Consider the following 13,750-nt stretch of genomic DNA (forward strand, 5'->3'; position numbering starts at 1 on the left):
AATACAGGACAATCAATCTATTATCTTGGGCTTTTCTAAGCAACAGCCCAAACCCAAGAGTCACAAAAATGATTAATCTAACAACATAAAAAATTTTAAACAGATTTTTATTGAAATATTACATATAGAAAAAAGGCACAAATCATCAATGTACAACTTAAAACTTAAAAAAGTGAAAATTTCTCTGAAATGAAAGGGACTTCCAACTAAATTTGGAGTACCCCCACTTTCCTCTCTGAAAACAATAAAGGTGACACATGCCTCTGTGATTCCCTAGGATTTATCATTTCTCCATAAAGTAGGTAATGCACCTGAGGGCCTTGTGGCTGGGACACGGGTGGCGGTGGGGGCAGGGTGAGGGAGGGTGGTTGGTGGAGGGGGGATGTTTCTTTGTCACACTGCATTGCTTTCACAGCAAAAATGAAAAGTCTATTATTTTAGAAACAGTCAGGTCTAACCAGGAACCACACAGACACACACAATCTTTCCAAGAACAGGCATTTTTTTTGTGACATGGTTTGTTGGAGGAGAAAAAGTTAAGTGACAGCCAACTCTACCCCATCCCCACTGTGGTGAGCATAATGTGAGTTAATGCTAATTCACTAGTGAGGGGAGGAGAGCTCTTCAGCTACTAGATTGGCAGAAGAGAAGGATCTGGGTCCACAAACACAAGTTCTCGATACCTGCAGCCTTGCTCTCTTCTCTGCTCCTCCCACCCCTCACCCCCCCATATTCTAGCATCTTACTGACCTAGAGAGAAAGCCTTCACCTACTCTCCAGCTAGTCATTATTAATAACCAGAAAGTGAGCAGCATAACATCTGTGCAACAATGCTGCAAGAAATAAGGAAAAAGGGGGCATAAGTGCAAGAAAATGATAAATATATAAACAAACATTTCTCCATAACTTAAGGAAAATGTAATTTCTCTCTGAAGCAAGAGATCAAGGATATATAAGGATTCGATTAAGACATGACAAGACAAAAGAAAGGGGTCCAAAATGTGTTCATCCTTAGGACAGAAATAGAAGGAAAATATTAAACAATGTTAGAAATGAAAGCCTTGGGTGCCTGGGTGGCTCAGTTGGTTAAGGGTCCAACTTTGGCTCAGGTCATGATCTCACAGTTCATGAGTTTGAGCCCCACATTGGGTTCTGCCCTGATAGTGTGGAATCTTCTTGGGATTCTCTCTCTCCCTCTCTCTCTCCCTCTGTCCCGCTGTCTCCAAATAAATACATAAACTTAAAAAAAAAGAAGAAAAAGAAATGAAAGCCTATATTGGAGTTTTCTCTAGGCAAAAAGACTTTGGCAAAATTCCCAAAGAACTGGAGGACAATCTTGAGAAAAACTGAAAAAATAAAAATTAAAAATAAATAAATAGGGATGTCTATGTGTCTCAGTCAGTTAAGCATCCAACTTCAGCTCAGGTTATGATCTCGTGCTTCACGAGTTTGAGTCCCACATTGGACTCTGTGCTGACAGCTCAGAGTCTGGAGCCTGCTTCAGAATCTGTATCTCCCTCCCTCCCTCTCTTGCTCAAAAATAAATAAAATATTAAAAATAATTAACAATAAATAAATAAATAAATAAATAAATAAAATGGAAAGGAAACAAAAAGTTAAATATGATCAGAAAGAAATATAGAAGCCAAGAAATAGAAATCCAACATATGTATAAATGGTATGCATGAAGAGTAGAACTGCATATATAGAGCCCAAAATATTCAAAACCATAACAGAAGAAAATTTGCCTGAAATAAAAAAAAAATACCCAGATCTTTTCAATAATATTGATTCCCAAGAACAGCTGCTATAGAATAATCCTCATCCATAGGTGGTCCAGCAAAACTACTAGACTTCATGTTTAAAGGAGGAATTTTACACAAGACAAAAAGTCAAATCACCTACCGGGGGAAAAATCAGGCTGACCTCAAACTTGTCCAAACAACACTGAATCTAGCGGACAAACAGGGGGATGTTTGCTAAGTTCTATAAGGATATAATAGATAACACAGATATAATTCAAGTGTAAAGGCAACTTTTGGGCATTCTCAAAGATGAAAGAACTAGGGAGAGACAGCACCTGTTAGCCTTTCCTGAAAAACAGTGATGAAATCCAGTCAACTAAGAGATGAATCAAAAGAAATAATTCAGGAATGGAGGGGCGCCTGGGTGGCTCAGTTGGTTAAGCGTCTGACTCTTGATTTTGGCCCAGATCATGATCTCAGGGTTTGGGGGACCAAGCCCTGCATCGGGCTGACAAAACAGAGCCTAATTGGGATTCTCTCTCTCCCTCTCTCTCTGTCTCTCCCCTGTTTCATGCATTGGTGTGCTCTCTCTCTCTCAAAATAAATAAATAAACTTAAAAAAATAATTCGGGAATGGAGATGCCATGCTGAAAATGATGGTGGCAAGACTGAACAAGTGGGAGAATCACAGTGACAGATGATTACAATCAAACCCTGACAATGTAAGGACAATGACAAAAATCTGAATCAAGGTATGAGGGTGAGAATGTGAGAAGAAACTGAAGTACTAATTATCTGGGAATTACTAATTAATATGGGAAACAGGTAATTAAAAAAAAAGGAACCCTAGACTCTTAAAAGATTTTCATAATCTTGGTTTTCTTTAAAAAAAAAAAACTTAGAGGATTATTTGAGAAAATATTTCATCATAATGAAATATGTATGTAAAGTCCAGCAATTCCTTCATTTCAAGTTAAGTTTGTTTTTTTCTATTAAATTCACATAATGTCAAATTAGGCATTAGAAAAGTAACTTTGGCTTCTTAAAGATTTTCACAATCTTGGGTTTTGTTTTGTTTTTACTAACTGAAAAGGGCTATTTGGAAAATATTTCATTACAATGAAATGTTTATGTGAAGTTCAGCAATGTCTTCATTTCAAGTTAAGTTTCTTTTTCTTCTGTTACATCTACATCAATCAAATTAAGCATAAAATTAAACATTAAACAAATAAAATGTAAACATAAAATTAAATCTGGAGTCCAGCAATTATTCAGTTTGATTTAATTGTTGTGTTATGTTTGTGTAAGATTAAGCTATATTTATTTTAAGCTTTACATATTTTACTAAAAACAAGTAGAGAATGATCAAATGTCAATGAAATAATAGCCATCCATCTACTATCCATCCATCCATCTATCCGTGTATATGAGTGTTTTTTAAGTGTATTCATTTATTTATTTTGAGAGAGAGAGTGAGCATGAGCAGGGGAGGGGCAGAGATAACAAATGTTGTTCAAGCAGCTACATTTTGTAGTAACTGTCAAGCAGCAATAGATACCTAATACATCATCTATTTGGTAAAGAAATATAAATCACAAGTTTTAGTTCTAATAACTGCAGAGTAGATTCTATCACGCTAACTCCTCTAAAAAGAATAATTATAAATTCTCAACACAATAGTTATTAAATATAAATGCAACGTCTTAAGGTCATTGGAAAGCAACCAGAAGAAGACAGAGGCAGGCACGGGATTCAGTTCTTGAAAGACGGGAACCATATTAGGTATGATGCAAGTTTATGTAACTTTTCTTCTGGGGGAACTCCCCAATTCTCTTCATATGGAGAGGCTAGAACTCAAGCAGGAAAGTGCAATCTAGCTCTCCTGGGGAGTATGGGATAGAGTTTGGGACTGCTAGAGCAGCTGGAAATTGAGATAAATCTCAGAAAGATGAGAGCTACAGAAGAGGACATATAAACTCCTCTCAAACACTTAGCTGTCCCCTGAGCTAAACATGTTTGGGAAAGACTCTAAGAAGTTCAAGAGGAAAAGAACAGCTGGAAGCTGAATGAGCTGAGCAGATACTTCAGCTGCTGCCCATTACAGGGGAGTCAATTTGGCGTTTGAGTCTCGCCAAGTAAGAGGTTTTGGTAACCATTTCAGTCTTTCAACTGAAATGCCCAAAGGGTCACAATCTAAGAGTAAAGACCATGTGGTTGGGATAAAGAATTTTCCCTAAGGCTAAGAGAAAATCAGAAAGAGATCAACCATAAAAAAATTAATAATCAAACCATCACAAGTTCAAGTTGAGCTGACTGCTAGAACAAAACTCTACAGCATTCAAAGATCATAGAATGTAGTCTCTACAATGTAGCACAACAATGGCTAGCATACAGTAAAAATTTACCAGCCACGAGCAAAGAAACAGGAGCATATGACCCTATTCCTAACTCAACCATTAGAAATAACCACAAATAACCCAGGTATTGGAATTAGTAGAACAAGTCTTTAAAGTAACTCTTCTAAATATGTTAAAGAATCTAAAACAAAAGATAGAAATAATGGGTGAAGTGAAGAAGAATCTCAGGAAAGATTTGGAAACAGTAAAAAGATGTCAAATGGACTTTGACAAAAGGAAGGCACAAGATCTGAAAGTTAAAAAAAAAAAATCACTGGATGGATTTAACAACAGACTAGACACAACAAAAGATAGTATTAATGGACCTGAAGATAGTGCAATAGAAATCATATAATTTGCAACACACAGAGGAAAAAAAGGACTTAAAAAAATGAACACAGCCTCAATTACCTGTAAGGTATATCAAGCAATCTAACAACTATAATCCGTGCCCAAAGAGAGGAGAGAGAAAATAGGGTTGAAAAAAAATTAAACAACGGCAGAAATTTTTCCACGTTTGATTTAGACCAAAAAATAAGAACAAGCCACTAGGAAGCAAAGCAAACCCCAAGCTAGATAAACATGAAGAAAATTATACCAAAGGGCATTGTAGTCACAGGCAAAGCACAGATAGAAAGAAAAAAAAAAAGAAATCACATTATGTAAAGGGGGAACAACAACAGGGATTATAATGGACTCATCATCAGAAACAATGGATGCCAGAAGACAATGTAAGAACATTTTTAAAGTGTTGAAAGAAAAACCTGTCACATTAGAATTCTATGTGCAGAAAAATTTCTTTCAAAAATGAGAATGAAGCGTGCTTGGGTGGCTCAGTTGGTTATGCATCTGACTTTGGCTCTGGTCATGGTCTCATGGTTCACGGGTTTGAGCCCCATGTCAGGCTCTGTGCTGACAGAGCTGGCTTTGGATTCTGTGTCTCCCTCTCTCTCTGCCTGCTCCCCTGTCCCCCACTTGTGCTCTGTCTCTCTCTCTCTCTTTCAAAAATAAACATTAAAAAATAAATTAAAGGTGAGAATGAAATAGGGGGTGCCTGGGTGGCTCAGTTGGGTAAGTGTCCAATTCTGATTTCGGCTCAGGTCATTACCTCACAGTTTGTAAGATTAAGCCTTGAGTCAGGCTCTGTGTAACAGCACGGAGCCTGCTTGGGATTCTCTCTCTCCCTCTCTCTCTGCCCTTCCCCTGTTTGCCTGCGTGTGCTCTCTCTCTCTCTCTCTTTCTCAAAATAAATAAACTTTAAAAAATGAGAACAAAATAAAGACATTTTCAGATAAATGCAGAGTAAATTGTTACCAGTACACCTGCACCTCAAAAAACATGAAAAGAAATTCTCAGGCTAAAGAAAAATTGAAAGCAGATAGAAATCCAAAGCTAGAAAGTAAGGATGAGCACTGGGAATGGTAAATATGTAGGTAAATGTATTCCTTGCCATTAATATTTTCCAAGTCAACTGTTTAAAGCAGGAATAACAATGCATATGGGTTTATAACACATGAAGTAAAATATAAAAACAACAGCACAAAGGATGAGAGTGAGTGTGAATTCAAATAATCTGTTTTAGGCTCATACATGATACATGAAGTAGTATACTAGTAATTCCAGGTAGATTGGAATAAGTTAGGATATACACTTTAATTTCTCGAGCAACAGCTAACAACAACAACAAAAAGTTAAAGGGCCAAGCTCATGGTCAGTTCCATGGGCATCTCACAGAAATTCTGTGGTATGCAGACTCAGAGAGGGAGTCTGTTAGGGGTGCCTGAAGGTTGCCCTGTCCAGGGGTGGGCTTGGAGGAAGAAGGGGTGGCTGCCTGTGTACAAGCATCTTTCGGGACATAGGTGCCACAAGTTCCCCGGGTCAATGCCAGCTTGCCGCTCCATGGCCAGCCCCACCCCATGGCCCCTAACCCTCTGTGGCACGCTCCATGCTGCAGATCCTATTTTGTCATCTGCACTTCCTCCATTCCCAGTTGAATTCTACCGTGTTGAGCTTGTGCTGTGTCCTTGTGATTCTTTCCTCACTAGGTGCTTGCCCTGCCACGCTTGGGACCCCGTCTGCCTCTGTCATTTCAGTACTTGGTCCCATACTGTCTTTTGTGTTCATGCTGTTCATCCCAAAGACCCGTGGAGCTCCTGGGGATCTCGGGTTGTGTCGGTCTTATCCTTATTCTCCCCTTCAATGGCGAGCACGGTATCATATTGTACAGTTCATGCTCAAAGATATTAAATGCATTATTAAAATATATTCCTGTCCTCCAGCCCTGGTCATAGAAGTGATCTCTTCAGAATTTGGGCAACTTGGGTATACAATTTTGTAATGAGTATGGAGCAAATCTCTATGAGCAAGAACAAACCATATTCATGTGTACTTCTCTGGAGGTTCTTTATCTCCGTTAACTCTGCTGGCTGCTCATCACAGTCCACAATATAGGTGTTACCTACCTGCCTGACTCCAGAACCCTCTACACCAGCACTTCTCAAACTGTCATTTTTGTCACACCCTCTAGGGATTTTATTAGAATGTAGATCCTGACTCAGTAGGTCTGGGATGGGGGTTAGGATTCTGCACTTCTAATAGCTCCCAGAGAATGTCAGTGGTCCCAGTCCAGAGTCTTTGGGGGAGCAGGGCCCAGACAACCCCAAAGGTGGGGTTCATCTCTCACTCACAACAACGCAAATCACTTTTTTTCTGCCTCTGAGTTCCAGAAGGAGGAATGGAATTGTTTAGAGGCTCCCTGCAGACTTAGCCCTGAGCCAATGTTTTCATGCATGGCATCTCACTTCATCCTTGTAACAGACCCAGCAGGCCAGCTGACTCTGCCATTCTTCCCCCACAAGTGAAGGAACCGAGGCTCAGAGAGGTCCAAGGACACACAGCTAGTGGGTGGTAGGAGTGGGACTGGTTCCAGGGTCAGCCTGGTCCTACAGTTCATGGAGAGACTTCTTAGGAGTATTCATGCATTAGAACCTCCAGGGAGAACTTAAAACATCTCAACATCTGTCCACAAAGGAGCGTCCAGGTGACAGAGTGTCCAGATTTGGTCTGCCGGACATACCCTTGGTGGTTAATGCTATCATAAAATGATAAATCCGAGCCACTTCAAAGATTTCCAAGGGAAAGGGCAGGCAGGGCATAGTAGTTAAGTAAAAGCCGAGGACTCTCTTTTCAAAATTCAAGAAGTCCCCTAAGGACTGGGTGATCCAGAGAACCCGTGGCCCAACCTCTCCACCTATGTGGCTCATAGTAGACCTGAGGGGGTCAAAGGCAAAAGGCAAAGTCATCTGAGCAAAGGCAAAGCAGCAGGGAAGGCAGCATCCTTGCATGCCGTTGAATGAGCATGAGCACCTCCAAACTGAGAGTCCCATGTGAGGACAGCGGTGCCCCCAAACCATCTGGATGGTCAGGGACCATTCACGCTCGTGGCATGTACCTGCTCAGTTCCCAGTCATTTCATTACCTTGGAGTACTTGCTGACTGCCAGTCTGAATTGTCAAACTGCCAGGCTCAGGTGGGGAAGGCAGACTGTTCTCAAGCCTTCTCCTAGCAAGGGTGGCTTCACTCACAAATGGGTAAGCCCAAAAGTGGAAGCAGAAACACCTGGGGTTTTCATAACTGTCCAGAAGAGAGCTGGGCACATAGTGAGTATGAGGAATGCATTCAGTATTCTAAGGATCCTGAGTACCTCACAACGGTTAAGTCAACCATGTCGTAACTGTTTGACATTGCTCCTTACAGGGACCTGGAAGAACTGACCCCCATTGCCTGTAGTGAACAAGATGGCAAGACAGCTACATTCAGGGGACACTTCATGAAGCAGAGTTGCCATGGACTGCCCATAAGTCATGAGTGGACTGAGCCAAAGGGAGAGGCGGGGAGAGTTCTTTGGGGTGATGGAAAGAATGTTCCAAGTCCAGGCGTAAATTGGGAAGAGCACGTGTGACTGGGGGACACTATGACAAATGTCCTTTGGCTAATGCTGAGGGGCAGGGGCAGGAGAAGTGGGCCACCAGGCTCGAACAGGAGTTGGGGCAATGAAAGGCCTTGGTCCCAGGTCACAGGGAGCCGCCATAGGGCTGTGAGCAGCAGGGAACCAACGTGGTCTGGTTGACCATGGTGAGTCAGACTAGCAGGATCGGAAAAGAGAGAGGGTGCCTTTCTGATGGCTTTTCAGCCAAAACAGTGAGCGATGCCTCTGCCTCCAGGTCCTGGGCACTGAGTGCTGGCTGCCTGGCTGCGGCACATGGGCACGAGGCTTCAGGCTGTGGCCAGGCCAAGGCCAGAGGCACAGCTGCTGAGCCCTGCAGGGAGGGACCCCCAGCGCCCCTGCAGCGGGCCCTGAAGCTCCCAGGCTGTGTGCTCCCGGACCTTACCTCCTATTTTCGCATTGTATGCTATGCCCACGATGCAGTACGAGTTGTTGGCTGAAGCAGCGACCTCTCCTGCGCACCGGGTGCCGTGTCTGAAGCAGAGCAGAAAACAGAGTCAGGCCTCAGCCCCCCGATTTGTAGCGGGTTTGGTGCAAGGCTCGGGTCTCCTACAAGGACAGTCAGTTATCCCTAAGTCCAGATGGGACACGAAAGCCCATGTCCTGCTTCCTTCTCTCCTCGCCACCACTTACTCTGCCCCCCATGGCTGGCTCCTCTGGGAGGGGGCACGAGGCCAGGGTTTGCATAGACCTGGGTGGTCCTGTCCCCGCCACACTGGCACGGACAGGCAGGCACACAGGACCTTCCCACCACCCTGCAAACTGCAAGCACCTGCTCAGGGGTGGCTCTTCCCCATAACCCCCAGGCCGAAGTGAGGGGCTCCTGCTCCCAGCACCCAGGGTCCCCGGGCTCCCCCACCCCGAGCTATGCATTCACACGACTGACAACACACCGCTTTTGGCACACTGCAGGTGTGGTGTAAACATCTGCCCGGCTGACGGGACGGAAGAAAGAACAAATGTGTTCCCTGTGTACCTGCCACCCCCATGCTCACCTCCAGAGAGCCCCCCCTTCACCTCCATGGCCATTTAAGCCGGAGCTGAGGAAGAGTGCTCGAAATTGGACACTCAACAGTAGCGGAGGGACTATGAAGAAATTACCAGAAAAAACAAATTGCTTTCCTCGGTAATGACTCCATTTTCCAACGTGCTGCATCCAGGCAATTCCTCTAGCAGAGGCCAAAATACGGGCGAGTTTAAACAGCACATCTTTGAGGAGAGTCCACAGGGGATTAGAATCATTGATTCAAATTTAAAACCGTCTTTTAAAAGAGTCCTGGGTCTGCGTGCTACCCTCTGGTGGGGGGGGTCATTTGTCCTTCTGCGGACCTCGTGCGGCCCCACGGCCAGGGCTGTTCACAGTGTCACGGAGCTCCATGTCTCGCCCAGATTCAATCCTATCCTTCATGGGTCACTGCATCGCATCTGGATCATTCCTCCCTGCCCCCTGGATGTGTGGTGAGGAAATGAGGCACCCTGCGCCCCAGGCGTGCTCGCTGCTGAGCAGGAAGGGGCACCTTGGGACGTGAGGCAGGAAAGCAGCCCTCAGGGCTGGGGCCTTGGCGGGCTCTGGGGAGCTCTGTGTCTGTTGTGTTGAACATATCAGCCTGGCCGAGCCTCCCTGCACAGCACAGAGAGGGCACCAGTATTTGAACCTCACCAGGGACTCTACAGAAAAGCAAAACACTATATGGAGGGAGAATGCACCTTGGCAAGCATCATGTTAGAGGAGGGAGGGAAGAAAAGGGCTTTTGTTCTTTTCCTCTAAATATTTTTGGAGGGATGGTAAGAGCTTGCATGGGGCACGCTAGCAGAGAGAAGACAAGCAGGACGCAGCAAAGTGAACTCCCAGGAGCAGGTTTGCGAAGCTGGACGCTACCCCCAGGACTGCCACTAACAGCACACAAGTCACCTAGCTCCCCAGATCCTGCCGCCTTCATTTGCAAAGTGATGAGAAAAACCATGGAGGCTGCACGCCCACAATATGCTTAGGCGGTCTTCGCCTGTCTGCTCGCCCCGCCTACAACCCTGGGAGGTAGGGAGCACTGTCTCCACTGCAAAGTCTCTAAGAGACTGAGAAGGAGCCACGCAGCCAGGAATGGTAGAGCTGGGGTTTGAACCCAGATTTATCCAACATCCCTCATGCATGCCCCACCTCTCTCATAAGGTCACAAGTGGCGACAAAAAAAGCTCAGCATGTGACCTCTGTGTTCCAATAGGCCCAACTGCTGTCTTAACACAATTGGCCATGGAGACCACTAGATTCAAGGGCTATTCCTTTCCAATATTCCGAAAAGGCTGGAAACAGGAACAATGTTGGCCAACATCCATTTCTAGCTGAACATCCATTTCTTGCTTCTTCCCTAAGACACAAAGTCCACAGAAGGTGTCTTGGGCCTGAAGGGCTGTGTGGGTCTGGCTTCTGGCTCCCGGGTTAGTCCCAGACACTGGCCAGGCTGCCCCATCACCCTTCTGGAATCCCTACTGGGGGCCAGTTCAATAGTGATTCTGCAGGGAGAGGGACAGACAAGTAAGGAAAGAGGAGACAAAGTGACATACTTATTTTCATTGCTGGCATCATATCGTGGGGATGGGTCATAATCATTTCCGTTGACATCATAGCTGGCGTAGGAATCCTAAGAGATGAAATCTTAATGACTGAGGGAAATTAAAGCATGCTTTAAATGTTTTTATGCAACTATTAGAAAGTTAGAGAAAAACACAAACTTGGTGCTCTCGTATGATAATTATCATCTTACATATATTCTTATTGTGGTAAAATGCACACAACAAAATGTACCACCCTAACCATTTGAAAGTATAAAGTTCAATAGCATCAGACTTCAATGGTTACTCAACATCACCACCACGCATCCCCGGACATCTTCGTCTTACAAAACTGACACCCTGCACCCATCAGACACTAGCCTCCCCCTCCCCCAGCTCCTGGGAACCCCCACCCTACTTTCTGTCTCTATGAATTTGACTTCTCTAGGTGCCTCAGATAAGCAGAATCATACAGTATTTGGGGTTCTTGTGTGTGTGTGTGTGTGTGTGTGTGTGTGTGTGTGTGTGACTGGCTTCTTTCATTTTTTTTAAGTATGTATGTATGTATTTATTTATTTAGAACAAGCAGGGGAGGGGCAGAGAGACAGCGCGAGAGAGAATCCCAAGCAGGCTCTGCGCCTCAGGGCCACTTGGGGCTGAAACTCATGAACCGTGAGATCATGACCTGAGTTGAAATCAAGAGTCAAATGCTTAACTGACGGAGCCACCCACCCAGGCGCCCCTTATTTCACTGAATTCCTCAAGGTTAATCCATTTTGCGGTATGTATCAGAATTTCCTTCATCGTATACTTTTAATATGTATGTCTTTGTTTATATACCCATAATCATAGTATTCATATAATTTCATATCTTCCTTCTAAAACACATCATAAAAGTCCTCAGTTGTTGATTTCAAAACTGTCATTTTAAAAGGTTGCATGAGGTCTATGAAACAGATACGACATGGTTGACTTAACCATTGTTAGGTACTCAGGGTCCTTAGGATACTGAATGCATTTCTCATTCTCACTATGCGCCAGGCTGTCTTCTTGACATTTATGAAGACATTTAATCCTTACGATAACCTGATGAGATACCATTTTACAGACGGTGACACTGAGGCACAGAGAAGTGAAGCAACCTGCCCAAGGTCTCAGAGCTAATCAGCTGCAGAGCCAGAATAGGAACTCAGGCAGTTGGGTCCAGAGCCCAGGCTTTAATCACGTCCTGTTCCTTGTTGCTCATGTTAGTATGATGATCATCCACACATGTGTTTCTGAATTCTTTAGGATCTATTCCCAGAAGTACATGTGACTCCTCAAACATCTAAAAAAAATTGTTCTGTGAAATCCTGGGCTCCAGGAGGCAGAGGGAAGTATGGTTTGTCAATCCTTCTCAACATGGTTTTCTGTATTATTTGTTTGTTTAGAGCATGAATGAGGGAGGGGCAGAGGGAGAGGGAGAGCAAGAATCTTAAGCAGGCTCTATGCTCAGCACAGAGCTCAATGCGGGGCTCAATCTTATGACCGTGAGATCATGACCTGAGCTGAAATCAAGAGTCCAACATTTAACCCAGGTGTCCCTCTATATTGTTTAATCCAGTGGGTGAGGGGAGAGAAATGGCACCTTATGGTTTTTAAAATCTGGATTTATTTAATGACTAGCATGGTTGAATATCCTTGCACGTTTCTGGGTTTGACTTACATAATTCGGGGCCAGGTCGGGGTGATTCCTCTCTATGCCATCATCAAGGATGGTGACCACCACGTTTTTGCCCGTGTAGCCCTTCTTCCACGCTGCCTGGACGTTCATTTCTGACCGGCAGCGGCTGTTCTTGTCGCCACAGTGCTGTGGGCACAGAAGACACAAAGCACCCCCCCAGCATGGGCACTCCTTGCGCCCATACTGTGGCATGAGATAGACATACCATACCGTGTAAATGCAGCAGGGGAGGAAACATTTCTCCATGCCTTAGCAGAGAGACTCTCCCACGCATTTCCAGGAAGCGCTCCACATGCTTTCTGCACCCGGCAATTTACCTGCCCATTTTCCTAGGGCATTATCTCCCTTTTTTTTGGGGGGGGGGGGCTCTCATTTCACTATTAGTCCTGAGTTTGCCTTAAATCACTCCCCTGCTCAAGGGCTCCACCACCACCCCCTGGAGACTTTCACATAATTTCTAAAAAATTTTCATGAGAAAGTTTGTGCTACCCAGCATTAAAGTAGGGGTTTCTCACCCATATGAAGTGTGTCTGTTTCGAGTTGTCGTGAGAATTTAGCTTTGCTGGGGGAACTGAACCCATCTCGGGAACACAGCGCTGCCGATGCCCTGGGGGCAGCAAGGCCCACACCCTACTCACCATGTACCACATGTTGGACCAAATGGGGTCGTTGAAATAGAGGGCCTGAGGGTCCCCTCGCACCTGCCTCTTCACCCTGCGTTTAACTTCTTGTTGTTGGAGCCATTTCACCTGGCAGGGAGAAATGAGGTTACTCTTCATTTTAAAGAGGATCTCATGATCACCTGTAGCTTCTCTGTGGGTGCTACAGGTGTCCTTTTTCATGAATATCTGTGGCATAGAGGTCTTGGATGGTAAACACCAAGGAGACATTTTCACTCCTAGTGACAATATTTAAATCTGAGAACTTATCTGTGTATGTGGCAGGGAAAACAGTGCCACTCTCATAGGTTTTGAAATCGTTCTACTAAAATGAAAAAAATCCAACAAAAACAAAAACAAAAAAAAGCAAAAAAAGACTTTGTGGAATTGCCAGCAAATTGTCTGGTGACCCTTGTCCAGAATATGAAGGAACTCCATGTATAAGAATGGTGAGAGCAGAGCAATTGATCAAATGGTTATTGGCAGTTGGAAGCAAGATATTCTACAGAAAGGACAGGAATAAGTAAATTATAGTAATCCATACTTTGGAATTTTTAGCAGCCACTGGCAACATGGTACCAAACAAGCACAGAGAAAGATCTAGAAAGAGGTACAGTAAAACATTAATAGCAGCAAATCTTTGTTGGTGATATTGCTAATTTAAAATTTCTAAA

General features: G+C 44.1%; 1 protein-coding gene across 2 annotated transcripts in view; it reads right to left on the reverse strand.

The window, feature by feature from the left end:
* PCSK6 (proprotein convertase subtilisin/kexin type 6) overlaps positions 1–13,750 on the reverse strand; it is a 191,543-nt gene that overhangs the window by 112,585 nt on the left and 65,208 nt on the right. For both annotated transcript variants that reach the window (XM_060617833.3, XM_060617834.3), the window contains exons 3-6: positions 13,056–13,166; positions 12,400–12,543; positions 10,707–10,783; positions 8,533–8,621 (exon numbers count right to left, since the gene is read on the reverse strand). In XM_060617833.3, coding sequence (XP_060473816.2) covers positions 8,533–8,621; positions 10,707–10,783; positions 12,400–12,543; positions 13,056–13,166 — 421 coding nt within the window. The remainder of the gene's footprint in view (positions 1–8,532; positions 8,622–10,706; positions 10,784–12,399; positions 12,544–13,055; positions 13,167–13,750) is intronic.

This window comes from Panthera onca, chromosome B3 (genome assembly GCF_046562875.1).
Source record: "Panthera onca isolate mPanOnc1 chromosome B3, mPanOnc1 haplotype 2, whole genome shotgun sequence".
NCBI lineage: Eukaryota > Metazoa > Chordata > Mammalia > Carnivora > Felidae > Panthera > Panthera onca.